Source organism: Cucumis sativus, chromosome 3 (genome assembly GCF_000004075.3).
Source record: "Cucumis sativus cultivar 9930 chromosome 3, Cucumber_9930_V3, whole genome shotgun sequence".
Taxonomy (NCBI): Eukaryota; Viridiplantae; Streptophyta; class Magnoliopsida; order Cucurbitales; family Cucurbitaceae; genus Cucumis; species Cucumis sativus.
The window spans coordinates 17,725,057-17,749,749 of NC_026657.2; the positions used below are offsets into that span (position 1 = coordinate 17,725,057).

Below are 24,693 nucleotides of genomic sequence, written 5' to 3' on the forward strand. Positions count from 1 at the left end.
AATTAGGATTTCAACAAATAATTCCAAATTTAAGATATGTGTGAAAAATCGTAATGAATTTAGGTTATTTGTCTAAATCTTTCAAATTTTAAATTCCACCTCCAAACACATTGAAATTCAATTCTATTCTATTTCATTTAATCATTATTTAAAACTTTTGTTTACACATTCTCTACAAACTCCTTAATTTCAATTTTTATATATGACAAATCTATCACATGCTCTTAATTTATAAACATATATCTAAACGCAAGATATTAATTTTCCAAGACATTTAAAATTCAAATGTTTAAATTCCACATTTAATATTCATACTCGTATAACAATATCTCGAATCTTAAAGGCAGATATACATTGACTTCTTGGTTTATAATGTCCTTGCATTAGGCATACATCACCCCCAAATTAAAGACAAAATATACTTACAAAATTAAAGGCAATGTAAGGGGGGGTTTGGTAGGGTTGTAAATGAAGAATCAGTATCTCAACATCCCAAATTTGGCCCATAGCATTCTTTCTGCAAATAATGTCCTCTTTGTGTATGATTCCGAAAATACAGACCAAAAAAAGACTAAACTATTTTGCATTGACATGAGACGATCACAAACGTCTCGAGAGAGAGAGATAGAGCATTCTTTGATGAAAACCTAAATATTTGCTTTTAAGAACGAGTAAAAAGCTCTTGAAGAGAACCCGCCATTCCACGTCGCCGTCCCTGAAATTTGATCAAGTTAAAAACTTATGTCCCAAGCCTAAAGTATTCCTTGTCTATTAACTTATGATGCTAAAGTTAGAAAAGACTCACCTTCTCATTATGAAATAGATCTTCGGCTATAGCTTCTGTTTCCTTCCGCCTTCTTTCTTCTTTCAAGGACTCTGCAATTTCCTCCCTCCCATCACCATTATCCCTACAAAGTCATAAGAAAATGTTAGATGATACCATCAAAGAAAAGGGGACCTCAAACAATCAAGCTTGGCCAAAAAAAGCCACAAAAAGGCAATAAATCTAGTGACATCTTAAAACACTTCAATGGGGGAAAGAAAGAAAGAAAGAGATCAAGAGAAACACTTACTTGTAAGGATACTTATCAAATGGGACAAGATTGTTAAAGCTATTCCCAGAGTGAGTTTGTGTCTGCAAAAAAGTTTTAAGGACATGAGTGATGAGTACCAACTTCCATAATATTTTCCTCCATATGCCAACCGACACAAGAAAGTTTTCATTGCTAAGCATATTTGAGGCAAAAGTATCTGTTTCCACTGATTCCTAAACCAACATACTGACAGTTGAATGCCAACATGATCACGATCATCATTCAAGATGAGCAAAAATATATAATGGCTGAGATCTCATCAACATGAAGCAATAATTTGCACACCATTTAAAATGGAATGATGCAGGAAAAGACGTTCAAAGGCAAAGAGCAATACTTTTCTGAATCGTTTGAAGTTAATCCCATTGTTTTCTGCAGTTACTAAAGTGGAGGGTTTCGTGGCATGCTGCACAATTAAATTTTGGCTGAATATTATGTCTATATTTCTGCTGTCGGATTCATTGATCTTGTCCTTTCTCATCTCGATATCGCTGCAACTATTTTTTACTGTTTCATGGCCACCCACTGATCCAGTAGCAGCATTGTCAACAGAAATCAGTGGTCTACTTAAATATTCATCTGATTTGCTTACATATGCATCTGGCCCTTGGACATTAGAAACAGCTGGTTTACTTGTTTCTGTTTCAAGATCGGATTCTGCTACCACAGTCTCGTCAGTGGAGCATGTAGAGGAACCAGGTTCTGCAAGGAAACTCTACATTCAGTTAGACAAATGAAGTTAAAATCGAGAAATCAACCGTAACTTATCAATTATCACTAGAAAAATATACTACGAGAGAAAGTAGCAGTGAAGAAGACTGCTTACCACAGGGATGTATCAAATTGTCTCTGTCTAATGTTCCACTCAAAACAGAAGATATCAAAATCAACTCAGTTATTTTATAATACGAATCAACCTTAAAGGATGAATCCAACTTTTCAACTGATCCTCCAGGCATAACGAATACTACACGATCATTTTCTCCATTACCCAAATCCTACAAAAGTTATCATGCAAATCAATGCCCAACAAACACCAAGTTCACAGAACTGAGATAAACAAAAGAAATGGAATAAAGACTTCAAGCCGTTATATTTTTTCTAATCACAGACTACATAGAGCACCATTTGGAACATATTTCCAAACACTGTTAACAACTGAAGCATTACCGTTTGGAACACAATTACTAATTCATGAGTAAAAATGTTATGTATATGTTGATGTTTTATGAAGACCAATTTATAGAGTGAACAAAGGGAGTAGAGTACTTCCGTAGTACTAGAAAAATTCCCACATTGCTATCAGAAATAATGTGACTTAGATTATTTTACATGAAATTGTCAAATAAAAGTGTTTATCCACGCCTTCAGAAGAAATTAGGAAAAGATGGATACAGTATAGGTGAAAAGAGGTAGAGCCTCATACTTGGCTATCTGAAGAGAAGTCCTCAATAGACAAAACATTCGCACCACCAACTTGTTGTAATAACATCTTCAACCGATCCCCATACTTGTACTGCTAAATTTTAGAAAAATGAATGTCAAAAACTAGAAATACGAAACAGAAAATTCAGATTTCAGAGTTTTTTTTTTTTTGAAGCGGAGACAAAATTCTTTTTTAATAAGAACTCAACTTCAGAGATTTTTTTGAAACGGAGACAAACTGCTTTATTAATGTAATTTAGAATTCAGAAACGTATCTGTCTTATTATTCTTGAGTCAAAGCAATGTTACATATTTATATAGAGAATAAACTAAACCCTAGAGACTATGTAAAATTACAATAAAGGACATATGTATATATATATATATCATAACAATTAACAATAACTCAAAGTACAAGAGAGTTATACAATGAGCGTAATAAAGAAGCCTAGAAAGCAATAAGCGGGGGATCAGAAGGTGCATCCAGACATCTCAACTAGGTTGACACCTCTTAGCATCAAAACAATCCCAATTAAAGCTAGAAATAAAAAATGCCAAAGTACAATGGAGACATAGTCCAGCCTAATACAGAAGCTGAGACAGAGAAATAAAGAAAAATAAAGAAAAGGAAATGAGGCAAACAAAGCAGTACAAAGGCTGAACCTGTAAACAAAAGGAAAAGCTGCTACTGTGTAAACTAGACCCAAAGAAAATATAAGTTATGCTCCAAAGAAGCCTAGCCAGAGAGGGGAAAACGAAGCTGTCAAAATGCAAAACAATGTCACCAAAACAGAACAGGGCCTAGGGTGCTGGTTGAGAGATAAAGACTGCCTAGTTGAGACTTTAGAGATTATTCACAAACATTCAGGAAAGTTCCATGCAACCCATATATTAGAGAGGTTTGAACTCCCCCCACACAAAACAAAGCATAAGATAGTTTTCTCATAGGTAGGTAGCTAGCTACTTCACTTAAATCCTAATCTGGATACCAAACACAAACATACAACTTCTAATAACTGTCCAGACCCAACATGACAGAAAACAACTTTCTTGCATCGCTACTATTGAATTAGTTTTAGTTTGAAGTTGTTGGAATTGTTTAGATTATATGGTTTACGAGCAAACATATATTATAAGAGAATGTCTGGAGTTAGGTGGTTAAGATTTAATTACCCTTGTAATCTATATATATGTTGCCTCCTCTATTATACAATAATTGCATCAATCTGGAATGAAAGAAATTACTTTTTTTTCTCTCTCCCACCTAAGAGATAAACAAGTAATTCGAGGCACTTCCACCCCCCCCCCCCCCTCTCTCTTGAGACCTCTCCCAACCCTAATAACCCCCACTCTCTATTTATATCCTAAACTCTACAACACCTCCCTAACTAATAACCACCATACCCTTAGTCCCTTACCAATAACCAACTACCATTTCCACAATATCCTGTATCCCCAACCAGTAGCCTCACATTTATTTCTTAAGTTCCAAAAATAAGCAGACAGAAACCTAAGGAATAGTACTAAACACCACTTGCGTCCAAGTATCTTGGATAAGACTTAAGTTCCATGAGAGATAAAGGCATTCTGGTTAAGGCAGATATGTTGAATAAGTAGACGCCTTCAAGTGTGCAAAACGCTCAAAAACAGTGAGACTTGCCATAAACAATGGAAGATGAATGAATTATAAATAAAGCTAATTTATTTTATAATTCATTCATTAGAGGATTGTCCAGCAACTCTCAGAAAATGTGAAAATGAAAAGACAGACTGAAATTGAAACATATAGCATTACCGACTGTGCGTTGCCTAGTAAAAAAGTGTATCCACTCAAACAGTTTTTTCGAGTGTTTGGGTCAACAACTTTGACATGCATCCCTTCCACAGTCATTGTTGGTTGATAGCTGATTCAAAGAACAAAGACAAAAGCGAGTGAAATGCAGGAGTTCAAAAAATATTTACTATTACTTCACAATAATTTGTTCCCAACTGAACTTAAAAGGCAGCACTCACGAATCAAAGGATGGAATCTCATTGCAGGTGGTTTTTCCTGAAAATAACTGAAGTGTAACAATCAGAAAGAAAGCAGAATCTCACTTCTCTCGTGTTTTTATTGATAGCATGAGTCTAGAAATAGAAAGCATCAGAAACATCTTCTTCAACAAATTCAGGACAAATAATGAGGATCGATGCAGGTGCAGATACCAATAATGCTTGGCAATGGTCAGTGCACAGATAAAAAAGAGTGAAGAACAAGGAGTTTTCTTCAAGGATAGAAACAACTGTTTTCATTAACAAAGAAATAAAAGAATACAAGAACATATAAAAATCAAGTCCACGAAGGGACTTCCAACTATGTAATGAGCTAGTTAATAATACAAAAGTTCTTCGAAACTGAAGCCCAAAGAGAAACATGAAACCTCACCCACAAACCAAACCTCGCTTGGGTCCCTTTCCACCCCTCAAAACACTATTGTTCCTCTCCTCTCAAACCAAAGAAAGCGGTCTCTCCTTGAAGGACGGATGGAGGCGAAACTACCCGATCATCAACCAAACATCCCTAACGAGCTAGCTAAAAATTACAATCCTGAAAGAAACCATTCCAAACAGAATTTGCAAACTGACACTCTCATAGAAGATGATCCAGGTTCTTCTCCGCCTTTCAACAGCGGATCCAACATAAAAGACCCATTAACGAAGGCATCTTTCTCAAAAGCCTATCCATTGTGTTCACACAACCAAGCAAAACTTGCTAAGAAAGGACTATACTTTCTTTGGAATCTTGATCCTCTATAAAACATCAAAGACAGACTCAACAATAGAAGAAGGATCCAATAAGATCCTAAAGAACGAATTACAAGAAAAGCCCTCCAAAGGGTTAGGACTCCAAACATAATATATCTCCCAAGTCTAAAGTCAAAACCCTCAATCAAGGAAAGAAGAGAGATCACCTCCATCATTTTACTATTGGACAATAGCCAAAGGAACCAAAGGAGAAAGCCACATAATTCCCCAACCAAACCAGTCCAACACAAAACAGTATTTCAACGAGGATAAATGATATGATCTAGGAAACACAGAAGAGAGGGGTCAATCCCCCACTAAATGATCTTCCCAACAATTCCTTTACCATCTCCCACAACACAAAAAAATCATTCTTGGTTTGCGATGGCAGCCAACATAAACATGAGGGTGGCCCATGTTTGAATTCAAAGGCTTATACTTCGTGTATTAATGCAGTTAAAGCAATCCTTTCAGAGCTACGGATGGAAAAAAATCAACGAATTTTGCACGGAAGCATGTGCTTTCACACATTTGAAGTCCTCCTCTTGGTGCTCTCTTTCCAAAAGTTTCAAAGGGTTTTCCATTCAAGATATTAATCGTAGTTGGGAGAGCCTCATTGTTCTTTTCTAATAGTTTCTCCCATAGCATTTATTTACTTTACTTTTCTCATGAGGACGTTCTTCAAACTGATTTTTTTTTCTTTTTTGGTCCTAGAAAAACCTATTTGCTTATTTGAATCAAGCATAACTTCCTCATCTTTGATCCTCGTCTTCCTTTTAACATCTTATTGATACTTCTCGGTCTTCACGTAAATTATCTCCGTACTTTTCGGATTGTAGCCTTAGTTGCATCTCTTATAGTTCATCGGTAGACATTATGTGATTCTCATGGCTATCTTATGCCTTTTGTGTTTTGAGCGTAGTTTCTCTCAATCTGCTTGGGGTTTTTTGTTCCCAATTTTTCAGAATCAGAGAACTTAAAGCTGCAACTTGTTGTTCCCTTAAAAAGGAGTTTGTTAATTATTCCATACAAGACATTTACCTTGACTGGGCTGCTTTTCTTTCTCAACCTGCCTAATCCTATGCTGCCTCAGTTTCAATGTTTGCAGATTATACAGACGGAAGCTGTCTACTGCTTTTGAAGCCTTGAAGGATTGCCCCTGTTTTAGCTTTTTTTTTTTGCACACAAACCCCCCACCCCACCCCACCCCCGAGATTCTGGTTGTTTTCTTCCAGTCCCATACTGTTTTCTGGACATTTGTACTAAGATGGATGCTTTTGGTTCATATTAATAAAGAAGTTCTTGTCTCCGTTTCAAAAAGAAGAATCAGTGGGTCTTTGATAATTGTTTTCAGAACAACATACTCCAAGATTTTATGGTCCAAATGCAGTTAAAGCTCTGGTTGGAAATTTGGTTTGAGTGCAACCAGAGAACTTTTCACGAAAAATCACTTCCTTGGTTGGCTCGTTTGGATTCTACTTGCCTTCTTGCTTCCACATGGTGTTCTTTTTCCAAGGCTTTTTCAAATTAATATATTTCAGAACATTAGTTTGAATTAGGACGCTTTTATTTTTCGGTTTTATTTTATTTTATCTTTTAGTTGCAAGACTTTTTTTCATATTATGTTTCTTGTATTTGAGAAATAGACTCTTTCTATCATATCAATGAAAGATCATGTCTCATAAAAAAAGAAGGGAAAAAAATCTAGTCCCTTTTGTAATTTCATACCATCAATGAAATAAAGGTTTGATGCTAAGAGTTGTAAGGATGCTCCTCCAAGGATCTTCAAGAAAAATTCTATTAGTTCCTGGTTTCTTCAGTGTTCCATTTTCTGTGTGTGCATAAGTGGTAGTTGTTAGGGTGGGGTAGTTAGAATGAGAGGGAGTCATTCAAAATTCTGGAGTGTAATCTTCTTCAGAGAGCCCACGCCTATATAGAATGCTTGGGGTTGATATTGTACTCTTACCATAACACATTTTGAAAATAAAGATACAAAGATGACATCACAGTAGAGACAAAATTAATATATGAAGCACGTTCTTACCTCAACCCAACTAGTAAGAACAAAAGGTTTCTCAGCCACGATGGCATCAACTAAAGCTTCATTAAAAGGCATTAGTTCCTCTACAAGAACATGCGTACACTCCTGAATATCATGAGAAGTACAAGCACCTACATTTTAATACATACACTCTTCAAATTCAACCAAAACTACAAACTCATTCACTTTCTTGAATGGAGATTAACTGGTAGAATAAGTAGATGATGTCCAGGATAAACCATGCAATAAATAATGATAATAAGCTTGATCCCTTTCATCATCCAAAAAAAAAACCCTAACAGAGACATTTGTCGTTCACATCTTACGCAGCAAAAATGCAGACCTAGTCTATAAAATTGCCCAGTAAACATTCATTATGTAATAGATGAAAAGGTATTATATCAGGATCTTCCACTTGTTCGAAGCTAGATGATCATGGAAAAATGCACCGGCCGCAAATTGTCAATGTTTTAAAACATCTAGATGGTTGGTTTTATTTATACATATATAAAAGAAAGTCTAAGGACGTATAAATGTAGTTGGTTATTTGTTGTTCTTTTGCACTACTTAGAAAATATTTACTTTATTTTATTTTATCCTTTTGAAGTTCATGGATAATTTAAACAAACATCCTTTAGTTAATTCTCGTTCTTCAGTATAATTTGACATGCTATTAAGTTAAGAATTCTACGTACAAATAAGGTTAAGGATTCTCTCTTTTTTCTTCATATTCTATAACATATTCAATACCATTATCTTTAAGGTTGTATTGAGAGTTTCTAAGCGTTTTTTCTAAAAAATGCTAATATAAAGCAACTGAGCAGATACATAAGAAACCTTGGGAAGTTGAAACTTCTAAATAATCAGATAAAAATTTCTTTTGTAACAAGTAAAAGACGATCAGCAACTTCTTCTTGACTAACCGATGGATGAAACCTTGTCCCTAAGCAATTGGGATTGGAAGGACTCTGACCGGTTAACGTAAAACAAGAGTTGTACCAAGGAGAACCTGCAAGATTTGTTTATAGGCTAATAAGGACTTCAAGCACAATGGGTGTTAGAAAATATGGTTGAATTAAAAGTTTCTTAGACCATAAAATAGTTATTTTTCCCCTCAAGAGACCTAAAGAAAACAAAAAAATAGAAACCAAGTACAGAGACACACACACACAAATACACACAAACATATCTATATATATATATATATATATTCACAAAAGAAACAAGGGAAAGGAGATCTTCCAACTTCCAAGATGAAATTGTAGTACAAATAACAAAGAAACTCTCAATCTATATTCATGGAAGCTAAAAGTAAAACACAAAATCCGCAAAAACTAGGTTAGACAAAAACATAAAAAAATTTATCCAAGAAAAGGAGACAAGATATCACAAAACAAATTTGCCCTAGTTTTTAAGAATCAAGAATAAAGGGATGTCAGAAGGGGGAAAATGTAGGAAAATTAGATAAGAATTTAGACGCAGAATCCAGAAGGAAGCATTAAAATATTCAAGAATTTACAGAATTCCTCGCAGAAAAGAGAAAACAATGAGAGCCCTGGATTTAACGAGTCCAAAAAACCATAACCAAAAAGCATACCCTACTTCTAATAAATAGCTTGTTTCGGGATTGCGATAAGAAAACTCATTCTCCTATTCCTTCATCCAAGCTGGCTAAATTTGCTGCTCTGATAGAAGCTTTTGGTTTTGAGTTTCGTGAAATTTCTCCTCTAGCCCAAGAAGAAAGCTTCGTCATGGTTTAGATTTGCAAAGTTTTATTTTGTGTTCTCTGGAATAATTGGGTTGACTTCCATGAGGAGATCTTTTATTTCTTTGTTGGTGATGGTTCTTCCAAACCTTCAAACTGTTTGATGGGTTAATAGTTATTATAATAGGTCGGATTTTGTTCTCATTGTTGCAATAGGCTAGTTTTAATGGGATATGATGTTTTGGTGCTAAGGGGGTGTCAACCTAGTTGAGATGTCAGGGTGCACCTTCTGATCCCTATTCTTATTCTTTTTTCGCTTGTTTGGACTTCTTTATTTAGCTCATTGTATAATTCTCTTGTCCATTGCGCTCTTATTATTATTAATAAAGAAGTTTGTCTCCGTTTCCAAAAAAATAGTTCTTGTAAAGTTAAGGAGCTTTTCAAGGTGCCTTTGTGCAGGATGGATTGAAGTTGGGACTTTGATATCAATATATTTGGTACCAAGAAGCTTTTTGTATGTGTTTTAAAAGATTTTTTGTTGGTTGCTAGTCAGTTCTTGGTTTTCTTTTCAATTAGCTACGATTACAAGTGTTTGATGGAGACCTTTCACAGTTTCATCATTCAGTTGCAACCTCTCCAAGTCCTTCAGACAAGGATTCAGCAGAAGTTTATGGGTTTGTAAATGCTTATTTATTTTAGTGACTAATCTCTAATCGGTTGTATTTGATATTTGGAGTTTCTTTTCCACTCCCCTTGGGAGTTCGTATGCCTTTGAACTTCTATTCCTTTTCATTATATCAACGAGAAGTTGTTATATTGACAAATGTAAAACTATAGGTAATGAAAAAACGTTTGCTCTCTCCTCTCTCCTCTCTCCTTCCCTCTCATTCCTCCTCTCCGATCAACCTTCTTGATCCCTTTGCCTCCTTCCCTGGTCTTCTTCCCTTCCCGACTACCAGAATTTAGCAACCTTCAGCTGTCTGGCCGTCAGAACCAAGTTTATTTTTGTCCTCTCAGAATTTTAAGTTTATTATGGAAGTTCAGAGTTGCAAGTTAATGGCTCTTACTTCTGCATTTGGTTTGAAGATGGTAAGTATTTTGTGGAGGACATTGAAAATAAAAGTCATTGCCACTAGTCAATTCTCGTTTAGATTGGTTTGTGGTTCAAATTTCGGAACTTTTGCAAGAACAAGTTACTTCTTTTTTCGCTCGGAGAGCTAAGAATGATGCAGGGGTCGCAAAAATATCCAAATTTGCTGCTAATTATGGACTGTGGCCTGAAACTGGGGGACATTTCTACTTACATGTCCCAATGAAACTGAATCAACGGGGGTGGATTTCATTTGTCAGCATGATCAAAGATTTCCATTCAGATCAACTAGCAAGGAAGACATGAAGATGAAGGGATTTGATATGCTAGAAGTGTCGGTTGTTCCTCGTAAAGATGCTTTAAAAAATGGCAGCAAAGAATTAAACCATCAATGCTCTGCCTCATAACAAAGTACATTTCAAAAGCTGAGTCATCCTTTTGGGTCCATAAGAATAGTGAGGTGCTCAGAGAAGATTTTAAAAGCCTGTGGGTCATTACTTGTTTGTTTGACTTTAATGATTGGAAAGACATTACATAAGTGTTGAAGGATCAATTTCATTCTAAAATGACTATCAATCCTTTATCTGCGGATAAAGCTTTAATTAAATCTTCTTTAGGCAATCTCGAAGATAAAGTTGAGTTTCCGGGCAAGTGGCAGATATATGGTCTCTTCCATATCTTATTTGAAAAATGGAACAGCATAAAGCACAGTATACCAGTGTTTGTGAAAGGTTATGGTGGCTGGATCTCTATGAGAAACTTACCAATTACTGGAGTGTTGACGTTTTCAAAGCTATTGGAGGGTACTTTGGAGGTCTTGAAAGCATCTCCTCAGAAACTATGAATCTGATTAACTGCTCAGGAGGCCAAAATAAAGGTCAGTCGAAATCTCTGCAGGTTTTTTGCCAGCTACGGTTGAAATAAGAGATGCAATTAGAGGGCAATATTTTCCTTAATTTTGGGGACATAAAAGCATTAGAAGCTCCAAAGGCCATCAAAGAAGCTTTGTTCATTAGCAACTTCATCAATCAAATTGATTTACTAGGGCTCAACCAAGTTCTGTTAAACGAAGGAGAAGATCCAAATATGTTTAAACCAGAATGGGCCTTTCTTTCCTCTACACTGAAAACCAGATTTTTCAAGGAACCCATTTGACGTTTAGATGGAAAAGGAGGTTAGCAGGGAGTTGCCTCTTTTCCATGTTCACCGGAAATCCCATCCCCAAGTCTCAAAGTTGCCGAAGAAGCACATAACGGCCATTAGTGAAGTTGAAGAAGTCGAAAACTCAAATTTAATGAAGACAGAATGTTTTGGTCAGGCCCAAACCATTACCCAATAAGAAATCAAAGGAAGTTGAAACGGCATCTTTAGGGAGGACAGAGAAAGAAGTGGACACTTTAATTAGTTCGACCTATAAGTTCTCAAGCTTTAATAAGATTACAAAAGGAAAATCAAAAGTTAACACAGGTGGAAATCTCAAAATGGAAGTTCAAAAGTCTTGTGGGCCCAGTTCAACCATTGCAAATTCGTTTAACAGCAAGCTGATATCACCAGTTTTTTCCACTCATTTAGCTCCATTATTAGTCAACAGCTTTGATCTTAGTAGAGGTCCCAGCTGCCAAGAGCTCCGATAGTTCTTCTACTCAATGGCCCTCTTCTTCAGCCATCTGTTCTTTGGGTTGATTAAAGATCGGAACAGGGGCTAAATGAAATCCCAAAGCACAGAAGGCTTCTCTTCCCTTCAAAGTTTTTCCAAAGCACTTTGTTAGAGAAAGAGAAAGGTTATATCCAAGAAGACTTCATCAAAGGCCAAGCTGATTCTAGATGTCAATCCAGACATTTTAGAAGAGAAATGCACGCCAGGTTCAAGTTCCTAGACAGAGTACTTATCAGAGCCTCAAAAATCATCTTCCCCAAAGTTCAAATACTCGCGAGGAAATTGATCGATTGGAGAAGTCTTCAGAGGTTGCAAACTAGAGTTTGATCGATCCAATAGTGGCAGACTTGGAGATTCTTTTTCAGTGTGTCAAAGAGTCGGCAGATGATAAGAAGATAGTGGAAATCTCTTTACAATCCCAGTGCAGTGAAGTACCCGCTCACTTAAAATCTGTGGTAGAAGACTGCAATCTTATTTTAGCTTAGCTTTTAGCTTTACTCTTTGTCCGAAGCAGGGGAAGTTAGCATGAAAGTGCTAGGTGGAATACAAAAGGATTAAAAAATCCAAAGAAGAGTCTAGGCCTCAAGAGATTTTTGAAATCACATAATCCAAAGTTAGTTTTAATTCTATAATTAAAAATGATGAATTTTGTATGAGCTTTATCAAATCAATCTGGAGCTCCAAGGATGTAGGCTGGGACTTTGTGGAATAAGACGGATTCTCAAGTGGTTTGCTCACCTAAATTCTCTTTAGCTGTAAAATGCCTCACTTTGTGTGAAATGTTTGTTGGATCACAAACGTGTATGGCCCTAATGACTTTAGAGAGAGAATTTTTATGGCCAGAGCTACTCTCTTTGTTCCGGATATTGCTTACAAACTTGGTGTGTTGGTGGGAATTTCACCATCACAAGATGGGCTTATGAGAGGTTCCCAATTGGAAGGGCTTCCTGAGTTTCAACAATAAGAATGGGAAGAGTTTGGAGAAACTAATTATTTGGAAGGAAGACAATTGTATTGAATTTATTCAGTTGCTGTTCTGATTTTGTTTCTGCCTTGTTTGGAGTATGTTAAGCTCTTGGGCCTCGTTTTGTTTGTCCGTATTTTTGGATTCCGGATCCTTAGAGATTCTAGCTATATGTATAATTCTCTTGTACTTTGAACATTAGTCCCATAACACTATATTAATGAAGAGGCTCGTTTCCTTTTAAAAGAAAAATCAGCGAGAAGTTGTTTCTTGTTCAAAATAATAAATAGTAATAATAATAAAAGAGCTACATAGTGAGAGCATTTTGAAAGAAAAATCGTATTACTATTCTAAATGTTCTCAAATCACCTGTAGGTTGCATTGCCAGATCCAAATGAAACCACATCTCCATCATACAAGCTTGCTTCTTTCCTCGGCAGCTCGTGAAGTTTCTCTTTCAACCCAGAATTCCTTCTAACAAATGTCCCATATTTGGAGCAATCGCTAATCCTCACTTTAGAGGAAATATTAGATAAGTGACTATTGTGGGAATTTAAAGAGATCATAGCATCTACAAGTATTTCTGCATGGATGCGGGAAACCCCTTTATCTTTTGCTATAGTCAGATCGCAGCCTGCAGAAGAAACATGATCACATAATGAGCAAACAACTGAAAGCATGATTTGAGAAAAAAAGAAGGTGACTATTAGAAGCATTCAAAGTTTAAATATGTTTCTAATGAAAAAGGAAGTACTAAAAGGAAATAGAGTTCCCTAACCAAACTATTCGGCTACCTCTTCCAAACTTAAAGTAAGTTGAATTGGTTACGTTTGGGAGACAAAAACACAAGCTTTTTTCACATTTCCTGGCACCCAAAAGTAGAAAGAATCTGATTACAGAGTTAGTTAATGCCTCCGGGGTGCCCAACAAATCTTTTAGAGAAATTGAAAGCCTAATTCTGGATTTTTATTCAATACTCTTTTCTAAGAGTATGGGCCCGAGGTACATCCCCATCAATTTTGACTGCCTTGTGTAACTCCCACTCGGAACCTAATGTTGAAGCAAAGTTCTCAGAAATCGAAATAAAAGCTGCCGTCAAGTCCCTTAAAAAATGCAAAGCACCTGGACCAGGTGGCTTCACCGCTGAATTCCTTATCAAATATTGGAATTTAGTTAAGCCAACTTAATCCCTATTTTTTAAGATTTCCATCAAAATGGCAGACTAAACGCTCATATGTTTGATCCAGAAAAAAGTAAATGTGGTGGTCGTAAAAGACTTCAAACCAATTAGTCTCATAACCTTGACTTACAAGGTTATTGCCAAGGTGCGGGCCAAAAGACTCAAAAAGGTAATTCCTTGCATCATTGCCCCATCTCATTTATAGAAGGTAGACAAACTTTAGATGCTATTGTTGTTGCCAACGAAGCTGCCGAGGATTATCAAGCTAAGAAGAAAAAAGGTTGGATCCTTAAACTTGATATGGAAAAAGCCTTCGACGGGGTCGAATGGGACTTCATGGAGAAAATCTTGAAAAGCAAAAGGTTTGACCACAAGTAGATAGAGTGGATGATGGGCTGTATTAAAACCCGAGATACTTGGTTTTCATTAATGGCAGAGCGAGAGGAAGAGTGCTTGCTTCAAGGGGAATCAAGCAACGCAACAACCTATCACCTTTCCTCTTTCCTCTTTCTATTGGTAAGGGAAGTACTCGGTGCTAGTTGAAACTCTACATCATAATGGTCTATATGAAGGTTTCATGGTGGGCAAGGATAAGATTCATGTGCCTATTCTTCAGTTTGTGGATGATACTCTTCTTTTCTGCAATATGATGGACAACCTGAGGCAGACATTAGAGTTTTTTTAATGGTGTTCCAGTCAAAAAGTTAAGCGGGATAAGTCAGCTTTATGTGGGATTAACATAGCTGAAAGTGAGCTGCTGTCCATGGCTGCCACCTTAAAATGCAAGGTAGATCATCTCCTCATTATCTACCCAGGTCTACCATTGGGAGGATACCCTAAGCAAATCTCTTTTTGACAACCAGTGATCGATAAAGCCCATGCAAAGCTAGATAAATAGAAAAGATTCAACCGATCAAGAGAGGGAAGAGCTACCTTATGTAAGTCAATTCTCTCCAACCTCCCCACTGATGCCTGAAGGAGTCATCTCAAAACTGGAAAGAATTCTTAGGAATTTCTTTTGGGAAGGGCAGAAAGGTAGTAAAATTAATCACCTTGATAGATGGGAAACAGTCACAAGAGATTTGGTTGTTGAGTCCCACATTGGAAAAACCAAGGGGACTCATACTCCATGTAAGGTTAGATGGACTACTCCTCTTATAGCCAATTGGTTTTGAGATAGAACCCCATATTACCAAATTTAACATGGTATCAGAGCCCATTAAACCCAAACGGGTATTCGGTCCAAGATAGGTGAAACCAAAGAGGCACCATCTTGAGGGGGCATGTTGAGTCCCACATTGGAAAAACCAAGGGGACTCATACTCCACATAAGGTAGATGGACTACTCCTCTCATAGCCAATTGGTTTTGAGATGGAACCCCATATTACCAAATTTAACATTGGTGAATGGAGATCTCGGCTTAGGAGGCTTTAAAGCAAGAAATATGGCCCTTTAGCGAAATGGGGCTTGAGATACTTGGAGGAAGAAGATTCTCTATGGTGCAAAATGGTAGGAAGCATACATGGCAAAGATATTTTTAATTGGCACACTTTCTGGCAAAGAAGGAAAATGTTTAAGAAGCCCATGGGTCAGCATTTTCAGATCATGGCTGAAAATAGATGCTCTGCAACTTTTAGATTGGGAAATGGTAGAAGGAAAACCTTTGGGCTAGATCCATGGGGGAGTGAGATTCCTTTTAGTTATGCCTTCCCTCGACTTTTTAAATTGTCATACTTCTCAATGGCTCAGTTGCTGATCACTGGGTCTTCGACTTTTTAAAATTGTCATACTCCTCAATGGCTTGATTGCTGATCACTGGGACTTTTCATTGGCATCATGGTCAATTATTTTCCGTCATTTACTAAAAGATGAGGAAATCACATAATTCCAATCACCTTTTCTTTTTTTATGCAACATAAACTGCCTAACAGCTGCCTCTCCCCTCCATTTGACCATTGTGTCCACAGGACAAAGAAGACCCACTGTACCAATTCATTTTCTGCAAATATTTGGATTCGTGTTAGCAAAATCAGCTTAAAGAGTTCAATCTATCTTGGGTTTTTGGAACAGATTTTAAAGACAATGTGAAGGCCTTATTAAAAGAATCCCAACTTGCATAAAGAAACCACACTACTTTGGGAAAATGTTGAAGCTATCTTGGCAGAAATATGGTTTGAAAGGAATCAAGAAGTCTTCCATAAATCGATGAACTGTTTTGATCGATTTGATATAGCACACAGAAATGCTTCTTCCTGCTGTGCCCTCTCAAAACTTTCAGAAGCTACTCCATCCAAGATCTCAACTTAAATTGGAGAGCTTTTATATTTCCAATTCTGTTGCTTTTATTTCTTTCGTTTGGTTTCTTCTCTATTATGGTACTTCTTTTTGTACCAAACTCCTCACTAGCCATGAACTAGTAAAGACTCATTATCATGACTTAGTTTTGAGCTCATTTTTTTCTTCTGGATATGATGAGGTAGCTAAGGGGTGTTCCAGGTGCTACTATGATCCCTATTTCTTGTTTAGCTCTTGTATATCCCTCTTTTACTAAGAGCTACTGTCTTTTTTTATCTATTAGTAGAGAGGACCCTTTTCCTTTTCAAGAAAAAAAAAAGCACAAATCATACAATCTAGGAAACACAAAGGAAAGGGGTTTATCCGCCACCCAATAATCATCCCAAAAGTACGATAGTGATAGATGTTATGATATATATATATACATATGTCCTTTATTGTAAGTTTACATAGTCTCTAGGGTTTAGTTTATTCTCTATATAAATATGTAACATTGCTTTGACTCAAATATAATAAGACAGATACTTCTCTGAATTCTAGATTACATGGTATCAGAGCCATTAGGGTTTCGAATGGCCATTAGCTTCCTCCTCCATTAGGTTTGAGTTTAGGTTACCTTCCGCTGACCATTTGTCGACACCGCCCATACCATAAGAAGCACCACCTCCGTCCGCCCAAGTCTGTCTTTGCCAATCGCTGGAAAACACCGTGCGTGACCGTCATGCGCCGCCAGAATCATCGTTGCCTTCACCACGCGCCGGCGCGTGAGAGCGCGTAAGAAGTCCGATTTGTCTTTCATCTTCTGGGCTTGTCTCGAACCACTGTTTCCTGTCAGTCTGTACCATTGGGTCTATCAAATAACATTCGGGTTTGACGAAAACTAAAGGTTACACGATTGGTTTTGGGTCTTTTTCCAATTTTGCAGCTGTTTGGATTGATTTTCTCTTTGTTCGTGTGGACTACAATCAACGTGTGACTTCAATATGGTCGACATAAAAAATTTGGTAGTCTCCAACGTTATTCCCTTGGCCTCTAAGATCACAGAACATAAGTTAAATGGATCTAATTATTACGATTGGCGTCGGACAATTTTATTTTATTTGAGAAGTACTGATATGGATGATCATATGACTGAAGATCCCCCAAAAGATGCAAAGAGCAAGTGCATAGAATGTTTGAAGTCTGTCACCAGCTACTTTATGCGGCTTAAGAAGATCACTGCCGAGCTTGGCTTGTTGTTACCTTTTAGTCCTGATATTAAAGTTCAACGAGAGAAGATGGTTGTTATGATTTTTCTGAATGGACTCTTACCTGAATTTGGAATGGCAAAGACACAGATTCTCTCTGACTCCAAGATTCCATCATTAGATGATGCCTTCACTCGAGTCCTTCGCATTGAAAGCTCTCCGACTAGTGTGTCTATTCCTCAACCCAGTAGTGCTCTCTTTAGCAAGAACAATAACCCTCGGGCACCTCAGAGGAATAGTACTGATCATCGAAAACCAGAGTCTGTAGAGATTGTTTGTAACTACTGTCGTAAGCCAGGCCATATGAAACGTGATTGTCGGAAATTGCTATATAAGAATAGTCAACGATCTCAACATGCTCAGATAGCCTCCACATGTGATATACCAGAGGCGTCAGTTACTATTTCTGCAGATGAGTTTGCTAAGTTTCAGAATTACCAAGAGTCATTACAAGCGTCATCTTCCTCTACTCCGATTGCATCCACTGTTGCCCCAGGTAATATAAAGTGTCTTCTTACATCATCTACCAAATGGGTCATAGACTCTGGTGCCACAGCTCATATGACAGGTAATTCTCACCTATTTTCTAGACCGTTGTCCCCTGCCCCTTTTCCATCTGTTACATTGGCCGATGGCTCCACATCTTCTGTTCTTGGCTCTGGCACTATTCACCTTACCCCATCCTTTTCTCTCTCTTCTGTGTTACATTTGCCTAACTTATCCTTTAATTTAATTTCTACTAGTCAACTTACTCATGACCTAAATTGTGTTGTCATGTTCTTTTCTGGTTATTGCTTGTTTCAGGATCGTGTGACGAAGAAGATTATTGGTAGAGGATATGAGTCAGGAGGCCTTTATCTCTTTGATCATCAAGTATCGCAAGCTGTGGCGTGTCCTGTCGTTCCCTCTCCTTTTGAAGTCCATTGTCGTTTAGGTCATCCATCTTTGTTCGTGTTGAAGAAACTTTATCCAGAATTTAGGTCTTTGTCCTCTTTAAATTGTGATTCGTGTCAATTTGCGAAATTTCATCGTCTTAGTTCGAGTCCTCGAGTCGATAAACGAGCAATTGCTCCATTTGAGTTAGTTCATTCTGATATTTGGGGTCCGTGTCCAGTTGTATCTCAAACAGGCTTTCGTTATTTTGTTACTTTTGTTGACGATCATTCTCGTCTAACTTGGTTATATTTAATGAAAAATCGTTATGAGTTATTATCTCATTTTTGTGCCTTTCATACTGAAATAAAAAACCAGTTTAATGTCTCTATCAAAACTTTGCGTACTGATAATGCGGGTGAATATTTTTCTCATTCTCTTGGCTCTTACTTGTGTGAAAATGGCATTATTCATCAGTCTTCCTGTGCTAACACTCCATCTCAAAATGGTGTTGCAGAGCAGAAAAATAGGCATTTACTTGAAACTGCCTGTGCTTTATCGTTTCAAATGCATGTTTCAAAAACCTTTTGGGTGGATGCTGTCTCTACAGCTTGTTTTTTGATTGATAGAATGTCTCCCTCTGTTCTTAATGGTGAGATTGCCTACCGTGTTCTTTTTCCTACCAAGAATTTGTTTCCTATTGCTCCTAAGATATTTGGTTGTGTCTGTTTTGTTCGTGACATTCGTCCTCATCATGCCAAATCAGCAACTTGTTAAAGAAGGAGAACAATTGAGAGATATTCTAACTAAAGCTTTAAATGGAACAAGGATAAGCTATTTGTGAAACAAGCTGGGCATGATCGACATATTTGCTCCAGCTTGAGGGGGAGTGCTATGATATATATATATATACATATGTCCTTTATTGTAATTTTACATAGTCTCTAGGGTTTAGTTTATTCTCTATATAAATATGTAACATTGCTTTGACACAAATATAATAAAACAGATACTTCTCTGAATTCTAGATTACAATAGGAATATTGTTAGGAAATAACTAGAGTGCTAAGGGCATATTAGAAATTTGCTACAGAAGTTGTTTTGGTAACTTGTTATAAAGAAAGGGAGTGGGGAAGGGAAAAGGCAGGCATCATTTCAATAAGTGATTTAGGGCTTGATGAAATTGTTAAGAGAGGAAAGGTCCAAGATCTCAAATACATAGTTTATCTTGTAATTGCACTACCATTATCTCTCAGCATATTCCCCAATTGTGATATAATCGAATTGGCTAGTTGTGGGGGATGAGAATTCTGGTTTTTTCCATCATTTTCTAAATGCAAAAAAAAAAAATGAATCTAATTACAGAGTTGATTGATGATCAAGAGGCAGCAACTAAGTCCTTTCGGGACATTGAAAGGCTTATTTTGGGTTTTTGATGTTCTTTACAAAAGAATTCCAGGAGAACGATTCATTCTGTTTATCACTTATTGGCCTTGTGTCACTCCCAATCAGAACCCGCTACTTGTTACCTGTTTCTCACATGAAGAAATCTTCAGGCAGCAAAGGATCTTGGAAGGAACAAAGCTCTGGGTTCGGATGGCTTTACCGCGAATTTCCTTGTTAAACATTGACATAAGCTCAAGTACACCTTTAAAAACCTGCTTGATGATTTTCACAGTAATGGAAGGTTAAATGCTCGTGTCCAAGAAAACTTCATTTGTTTGTCCCAAAAGAAAGAAGATGTGATTCATGTTAAAGATTTCAAACCTATCAGCCTCACTACCCTAACCTACAAGGTGGTGGCCAAAGTTTTAGCGGAACGTTTGAAACAGGTTATGGATTCAATTGTAAGCCCATCCCAAAGTGCCTTTATCGAGGGAAGGCAGATTTTAGATTCAGTTTTAATTGCTCATGAGGCAGTTGAAGATTATCATGCTAAAAAGAAAAGGGGATGGATTCTGAAACTTCTTGAGAAGGCCTTTGATAGAGCGGAATGGGGATTCCTTCAAAAGGTAATGCACTGCAAAAATTCAACTCCTAAAGGTCAGTTTGGATGGTGGGCTGTTTGAAAAATCGAAGTTTTTCCATATTCATCAATGGGAAACCAAGGGACAGGATTGTGGCTTCTAGAGGCATCCAACAAGGAAACCCCGTTCACATTTTTTATTTCTTCTTGTCAGCAGGTTCTAGGAGCTATCATCAATAAGCTGTATGTTAATGGGCATTATGAAGGTTTCGTGACTGGAAAGGAGAAGATCCACATCCCCATCCTCCAATACACTGATGATACACTCCTATTTTGCAAGTATGATGAGGATCTGCTTCTCAAGTTGAAGGAGGCTATTAGATTGTTTGAATGGAGTTCAGGGCAGAAAATTAATCGGAATAAATCAGCTCTCAGGGGAGTTAATGTGGATGATGACGATCTGTCTCAAATGGCCAGAAAACTAGGGTGTAAGGCGGGAAAGCTTCCATTTTTGTACTTAGGACTTCCCTTGGGAGGTTATCCGAGGCAAAAGTTATTCTGGCAACCAGTGATTGACCGGGTTCATAAAGAACTGGATAGATTGAAAAGGTTTAATATTTCAAGAGGAGGAAGACAAACTGTATGTAAGTCAGTTTTGGCCAACCTTCCCACTTATTATTCGTCTCTCTTTGCCATCCCTGACAATGTGACTTCTTCCTTGAATGAGAAACTTCTTCTGGGAAGGGCAATCCGGAAGTAAAATAAATCATCTGGTGAATTGGAAAAAGGTTACACTTTCTCAGCTTGATGGGGGCCTTGGGTTAGGAGGCATAAAAATTCAAAACACAGCTCTACTTGCTAAATGGGGGTGGAGATTCTTAGTGGAAGAGCCCTTTGATTGGCACACGGTGGGTAAATCCAGTAATAGTTTGAAGAGTCATTGGGTTAGTATTTCAAGAGCTTGTAGGAAGGTGGAAGCTTTGGCTTTGTTAAGCTTGGTAATGGAAGAAAAATTGCTTTTTGGAAAGACTTATGGATCAATGACATCCCCCTCAATCTTCAATTCCCTTAGTTCTTAAAAATTGCATTGCTGCCTAGTGATTTAGTTGCTGCTCATTGAGACCATTCCTCTATGTCTTGGTCAATTGTGTTTCGAAGACTGTTAAAAGAAGACGAAATCCCAGATTTTAAATCTCTATTATAATTTATACCTACTCTCTTCTAAGAGGGTGCTAAATTCAGATGATAGAAAATATTGGTCAATTGATACATCAGGCAGATTTTGAGTTAAGTCTCTTTCAGTTCATCTTTCTCCATCATCCACGTTGGACAAAGGTATATTCAAAGCTCTCTCAAAATACAGCAGCCCACGGAGAGTTAATATCTTGATCTGGATTATGGCTTTTGGCCTTCTACATTGCTCCTCAATTATGCAAAGAAAGATCCCCAGCAGTTGTCTTTTGCCCTCGGTGTGCCCGTTTTGTATGAAGAACAGTGAGGACCTGCTGCATCTCTTTTTTATCTGTCCTTATTCAGCCAATTGCTGGGGGAATATGCTCTTCCTTTTCAATGTGGCATGGGCTTTTGATGGATCATTAAGCTCGAAAGTCTTTCAACTGCTTAGGCGCCCGTTACTGTCAAAGAGACCGCAAATAAATTGGGAAAATATGTCGAAAGCAATGCTTGTGGAACTCTGGTTTGAACGTAATCAACGAATCTTTCATAACAAGGCAAGGGGCTGGTTTGAAACTTCGGACACGGCAAAAAGAAATGCAGCAACTTGGTGTTCTTTGAACAAGGAATATAATGAGTATTCCATTCAAGATTTATGCTTAAACTGGGCCGCTTTCATCTCTCAACCCATTTAATGTGTGCTGATCTCTCTGCCTTCTATCAGAGGTTCAAGATACACAAGCTTGTTGAATTTTTAGTAGAAGACCTCCTATTTCTACTTCTTTTGTTCTTTTTAGGAGATATTATTTTTTGTCTTGTTTTGGAACTGTTTATCACTTGTCGCTCTTTACTTTTTGTTTTTGTTCTTTGCCCTTTTTTGTTCTAGTTCAGTAGGAGTATATATGTTTTTGGATGTATTATTGGATATGTTGATGGTGCTAAGGAGGTGTCAACCTAATTGAGATGTCCGAGTGCGCCTCTTGATCCTCCTTTAAAAGTTTCTTTATTTTTCTCATTGTATAATTCTTTTGTACTTTGAATTTTAATTTAATAAAGAAGCTTGTCTCCTTTTCAAAAACAAAAACAAAAAAAAAAAAAACTTTCTTTTCTTTGCACCTTGCATTGAAGCCCCAGAAGACTATTACCGCTTTAATGAGTATCGTGCTTTAAAGAACGCTACCCAAGTTAAGCTTATTTGGGGTGTAGTGTCCTTCCCAAAAACTCTATCTGTAACCTTGAACTTGAATGTTTGAAGCTTGGAACTCTTGCCTTCTAGAACACACCTTCAGAGGACTCTGATTACTAGAGATCATTAACTCAACAAGGTTACTAGGACATTCACTACTCAAAGGGTTCGTAAGGCACAAAGTAGATCTGATAGGATCTAATGAGAACACTTTTTTCTAATAAATCACTTTCATTAAAAAAAATGAAAGAATAAACGTAAGAAAAGGGTCAACCCAAGCAAAATAGCACTTATAGAACAATTGAAAAAAGGGCAAATATCAATTTATACACATGAACTTTAAGGTTGTATCAATTTAAACCCTAAGCTAATAATTGTATCGATTTAAACCCTGAACTTTGTGGGTTGTATCAAAATTTAAACCCTAAACAAATAGTTTTGTCAATTTAAACTTTAAACTTTCATAAACACATCAATTTAAACCCTGAACTTTCATAAATATATCAATTTAAACCCTCAATTTTCAGAAGTGTGTCCAATTAAAACATAATGGAGGATTTAAATTGATATATTTATATAAGTTCAGGGTCTAAATTGATACACTTGTAAAGGTTTAGGGTTTAAATTGATACAACTACCAAAGTTGAGGGTTTAGATTGATTCAATTATTATTTAAGGTTTAAATTGATACAAATGCCAAAGTTAATAGGTATAAACTGAAATTATTCTTAAAGGAATATTCAAGTCGAACCCCAAAGGCCAAAGGAAACATAAAATCCAAGAAAGGTCAAACATCACTAGCTCCTTATCACACCCTCTAAACACATTTTGAGAACATTGAGATATGGCTGAGTGATTAAGTGATTAAGATTATTGCCTAATCATATATATATATATATATGTTTCTCAAATAATAATTATATGGACTAACAAAGACGGATGTAGCATTTAGAAGAAAAAGTAGAGGGTAAAATGCAAGTAGAAGCATAATCGAAGTACCTTTACGACCCACTTTATACTTTCCAGGTGCAAAAATGTAGAATTTTTCCTCGCCTGCAACATGCATTTGATTATATAAATAAACCAACCAAAGAAAAACTGAAGATACTTCAAAAACTTGTTTCATTACACTATAGAGAAGGGAAGAAAAAAACAATTTTTCAGCAGCAGAAGTAATCAGAAAATCACGAATAAGAAATGGACCTGAAAGAGGATCGACGGGGAAGAAACCCCAAACCATATTTTATAAAAACGGGCTTCTAATGTTTAACAATTGATGAGCAACAATTGAATGGAAGCAAGGGTAGAGCCTTAAGAGGAGAGCAGAAAGCAGAGAGGAAGAAATACAAAATGATCAGTTAAAAACTTGGTCGGTCTTTTCTGCGGTTGTGAACCGGTTTTTATAGAGAGTGAAATGGAAGGGGCCGAGGGGTTGTGAATTTGGTTGTCATCACAATTGAGTGATGTATTCGAACACAAATCCAATCAAGTTCGGAACTTTTTTAAAAAATAATATGATTTTTGAAATATATGTAAAAATAGGTTACATATCAGAGTGTACTATTGACACTGAAGTCCTTATTATATATATATCTATTAGATTGGCTCCACAATTTAAGTTTTTTAAATTTAATTTGCAATGGAAACATAATTTAAAGAAAATAAAAAGTGTCATGGAAATTTAAAGCATTTAGTTATTTTCTTTAAATTGTTAAATAAAAAAATTTAATGTTTATGACAAAAAGAAAAAAAACAAAATCATGAAATAATTTAAAGGAAAAAACTAAGCATTGAATTTTTTTTCCTATTTATTATTATTACTATTTTAATTTTTTAATATATTCTTTAATAACATATTTTGTTAATATATTTGTTTTTCTAATTGGAAATTAGAAAAAATATTAATTTTAATTAAAAAATAATTAAATTTAATTAAAAAATATGAATTTAATAAGAAAAAATGAATATTTAATACATATACATATAAAAAGAAAATTTTAATTTAATAGAGA

The 24,693-nt window shown here is 36.5% G+C and overlaps 2 protein-coding genes across 9 annotated transcripts; one reads left to right on the forward strand and one right to left on the reverse strand.

Annotated features, from left to right (window-relative positions):
* Window positions 1-273: 273 nt before the first annotated feature.
* LOC101205356 (nijmegen breakage syndrome 1 protein) lies at window positions 274-24,142 on the reverse strand. 7 transcript variants are annotated; one of them, XM_031882730.1, is made up of 14 exons: window positions 23,885-24,142; window positions 23,681-23,734; window positions 15,837-15,940; window positions 13,130-13,394; window positions 8,268-8,353; window positions 7,348-7,475; window positions 4,533-4,579; window positions 4,315-4,423; window positions 2,521-2,613; window positions 1,921-2,092; window positions 1,432-1,796; window positions 1,074-1,135; window positions 806-908; window positions 274-715 (listed from the first exon to the last, which is right to left on the reverse strand). In XM_031882730.1, the coding sequence occupies exons 3-14, from the start codon at window positions 15,895-15,897 to the stop codon at window positions 662-664; spliced, it is 1,545 nt and encodes a 514-aa protein (XP_031738590.1). In that variant the 5' UTR covers window positions 15,898-15,940; window positions 23,681-23,734; window positions 23,885-24,142; the 3' UTR covers window positions 274-661. The 7 variants fall into 7 exon arrangements, with proteins under 7 accessions (XP_031738590.1, XP_011651398.1, XP_004145862.1 ...); XM_011653096.2 differs by lacking the exon at window positions 15,837-15,940 and having other exon boundaries at window positions 23,885-24,140; XM_004145814.3 differs by lacking the exon at window positions 15,837-15,940 and having other exon boundaries at window positions 2,521-2,610; window positions 23,885-24,138.
* LOC116402733 lies at window positions 17,508-18,679 on the forward strand. Of its 2 annotated transcripts, none has more exons than XM_031882734.1 (2): window positions 17,508-18,051; window positions 18,288-18,679. In XM_031882734.1, exons 1-2 carry the CDS (start codon window positions 17,514-17,516, stop codon window positions 18,314-18,316), a joined length of 567 nt encoding a protein of 188 aa, XP_031738594.1. In that variant the 5' UTR covers window positions 17,508-17,513; the 3' UTR covers window positions 18,317-18,679. The 2 variants fall into 2 exon arrangements, with proteins under 2 accessions (XP_031738594.1, XP_031738595.1); XM_031882735.1 differs by having other exon boundaries at window positions 17,508-17,979.
* Window positions 24,143-24,693: the final 551 nt, after the last annotated feature.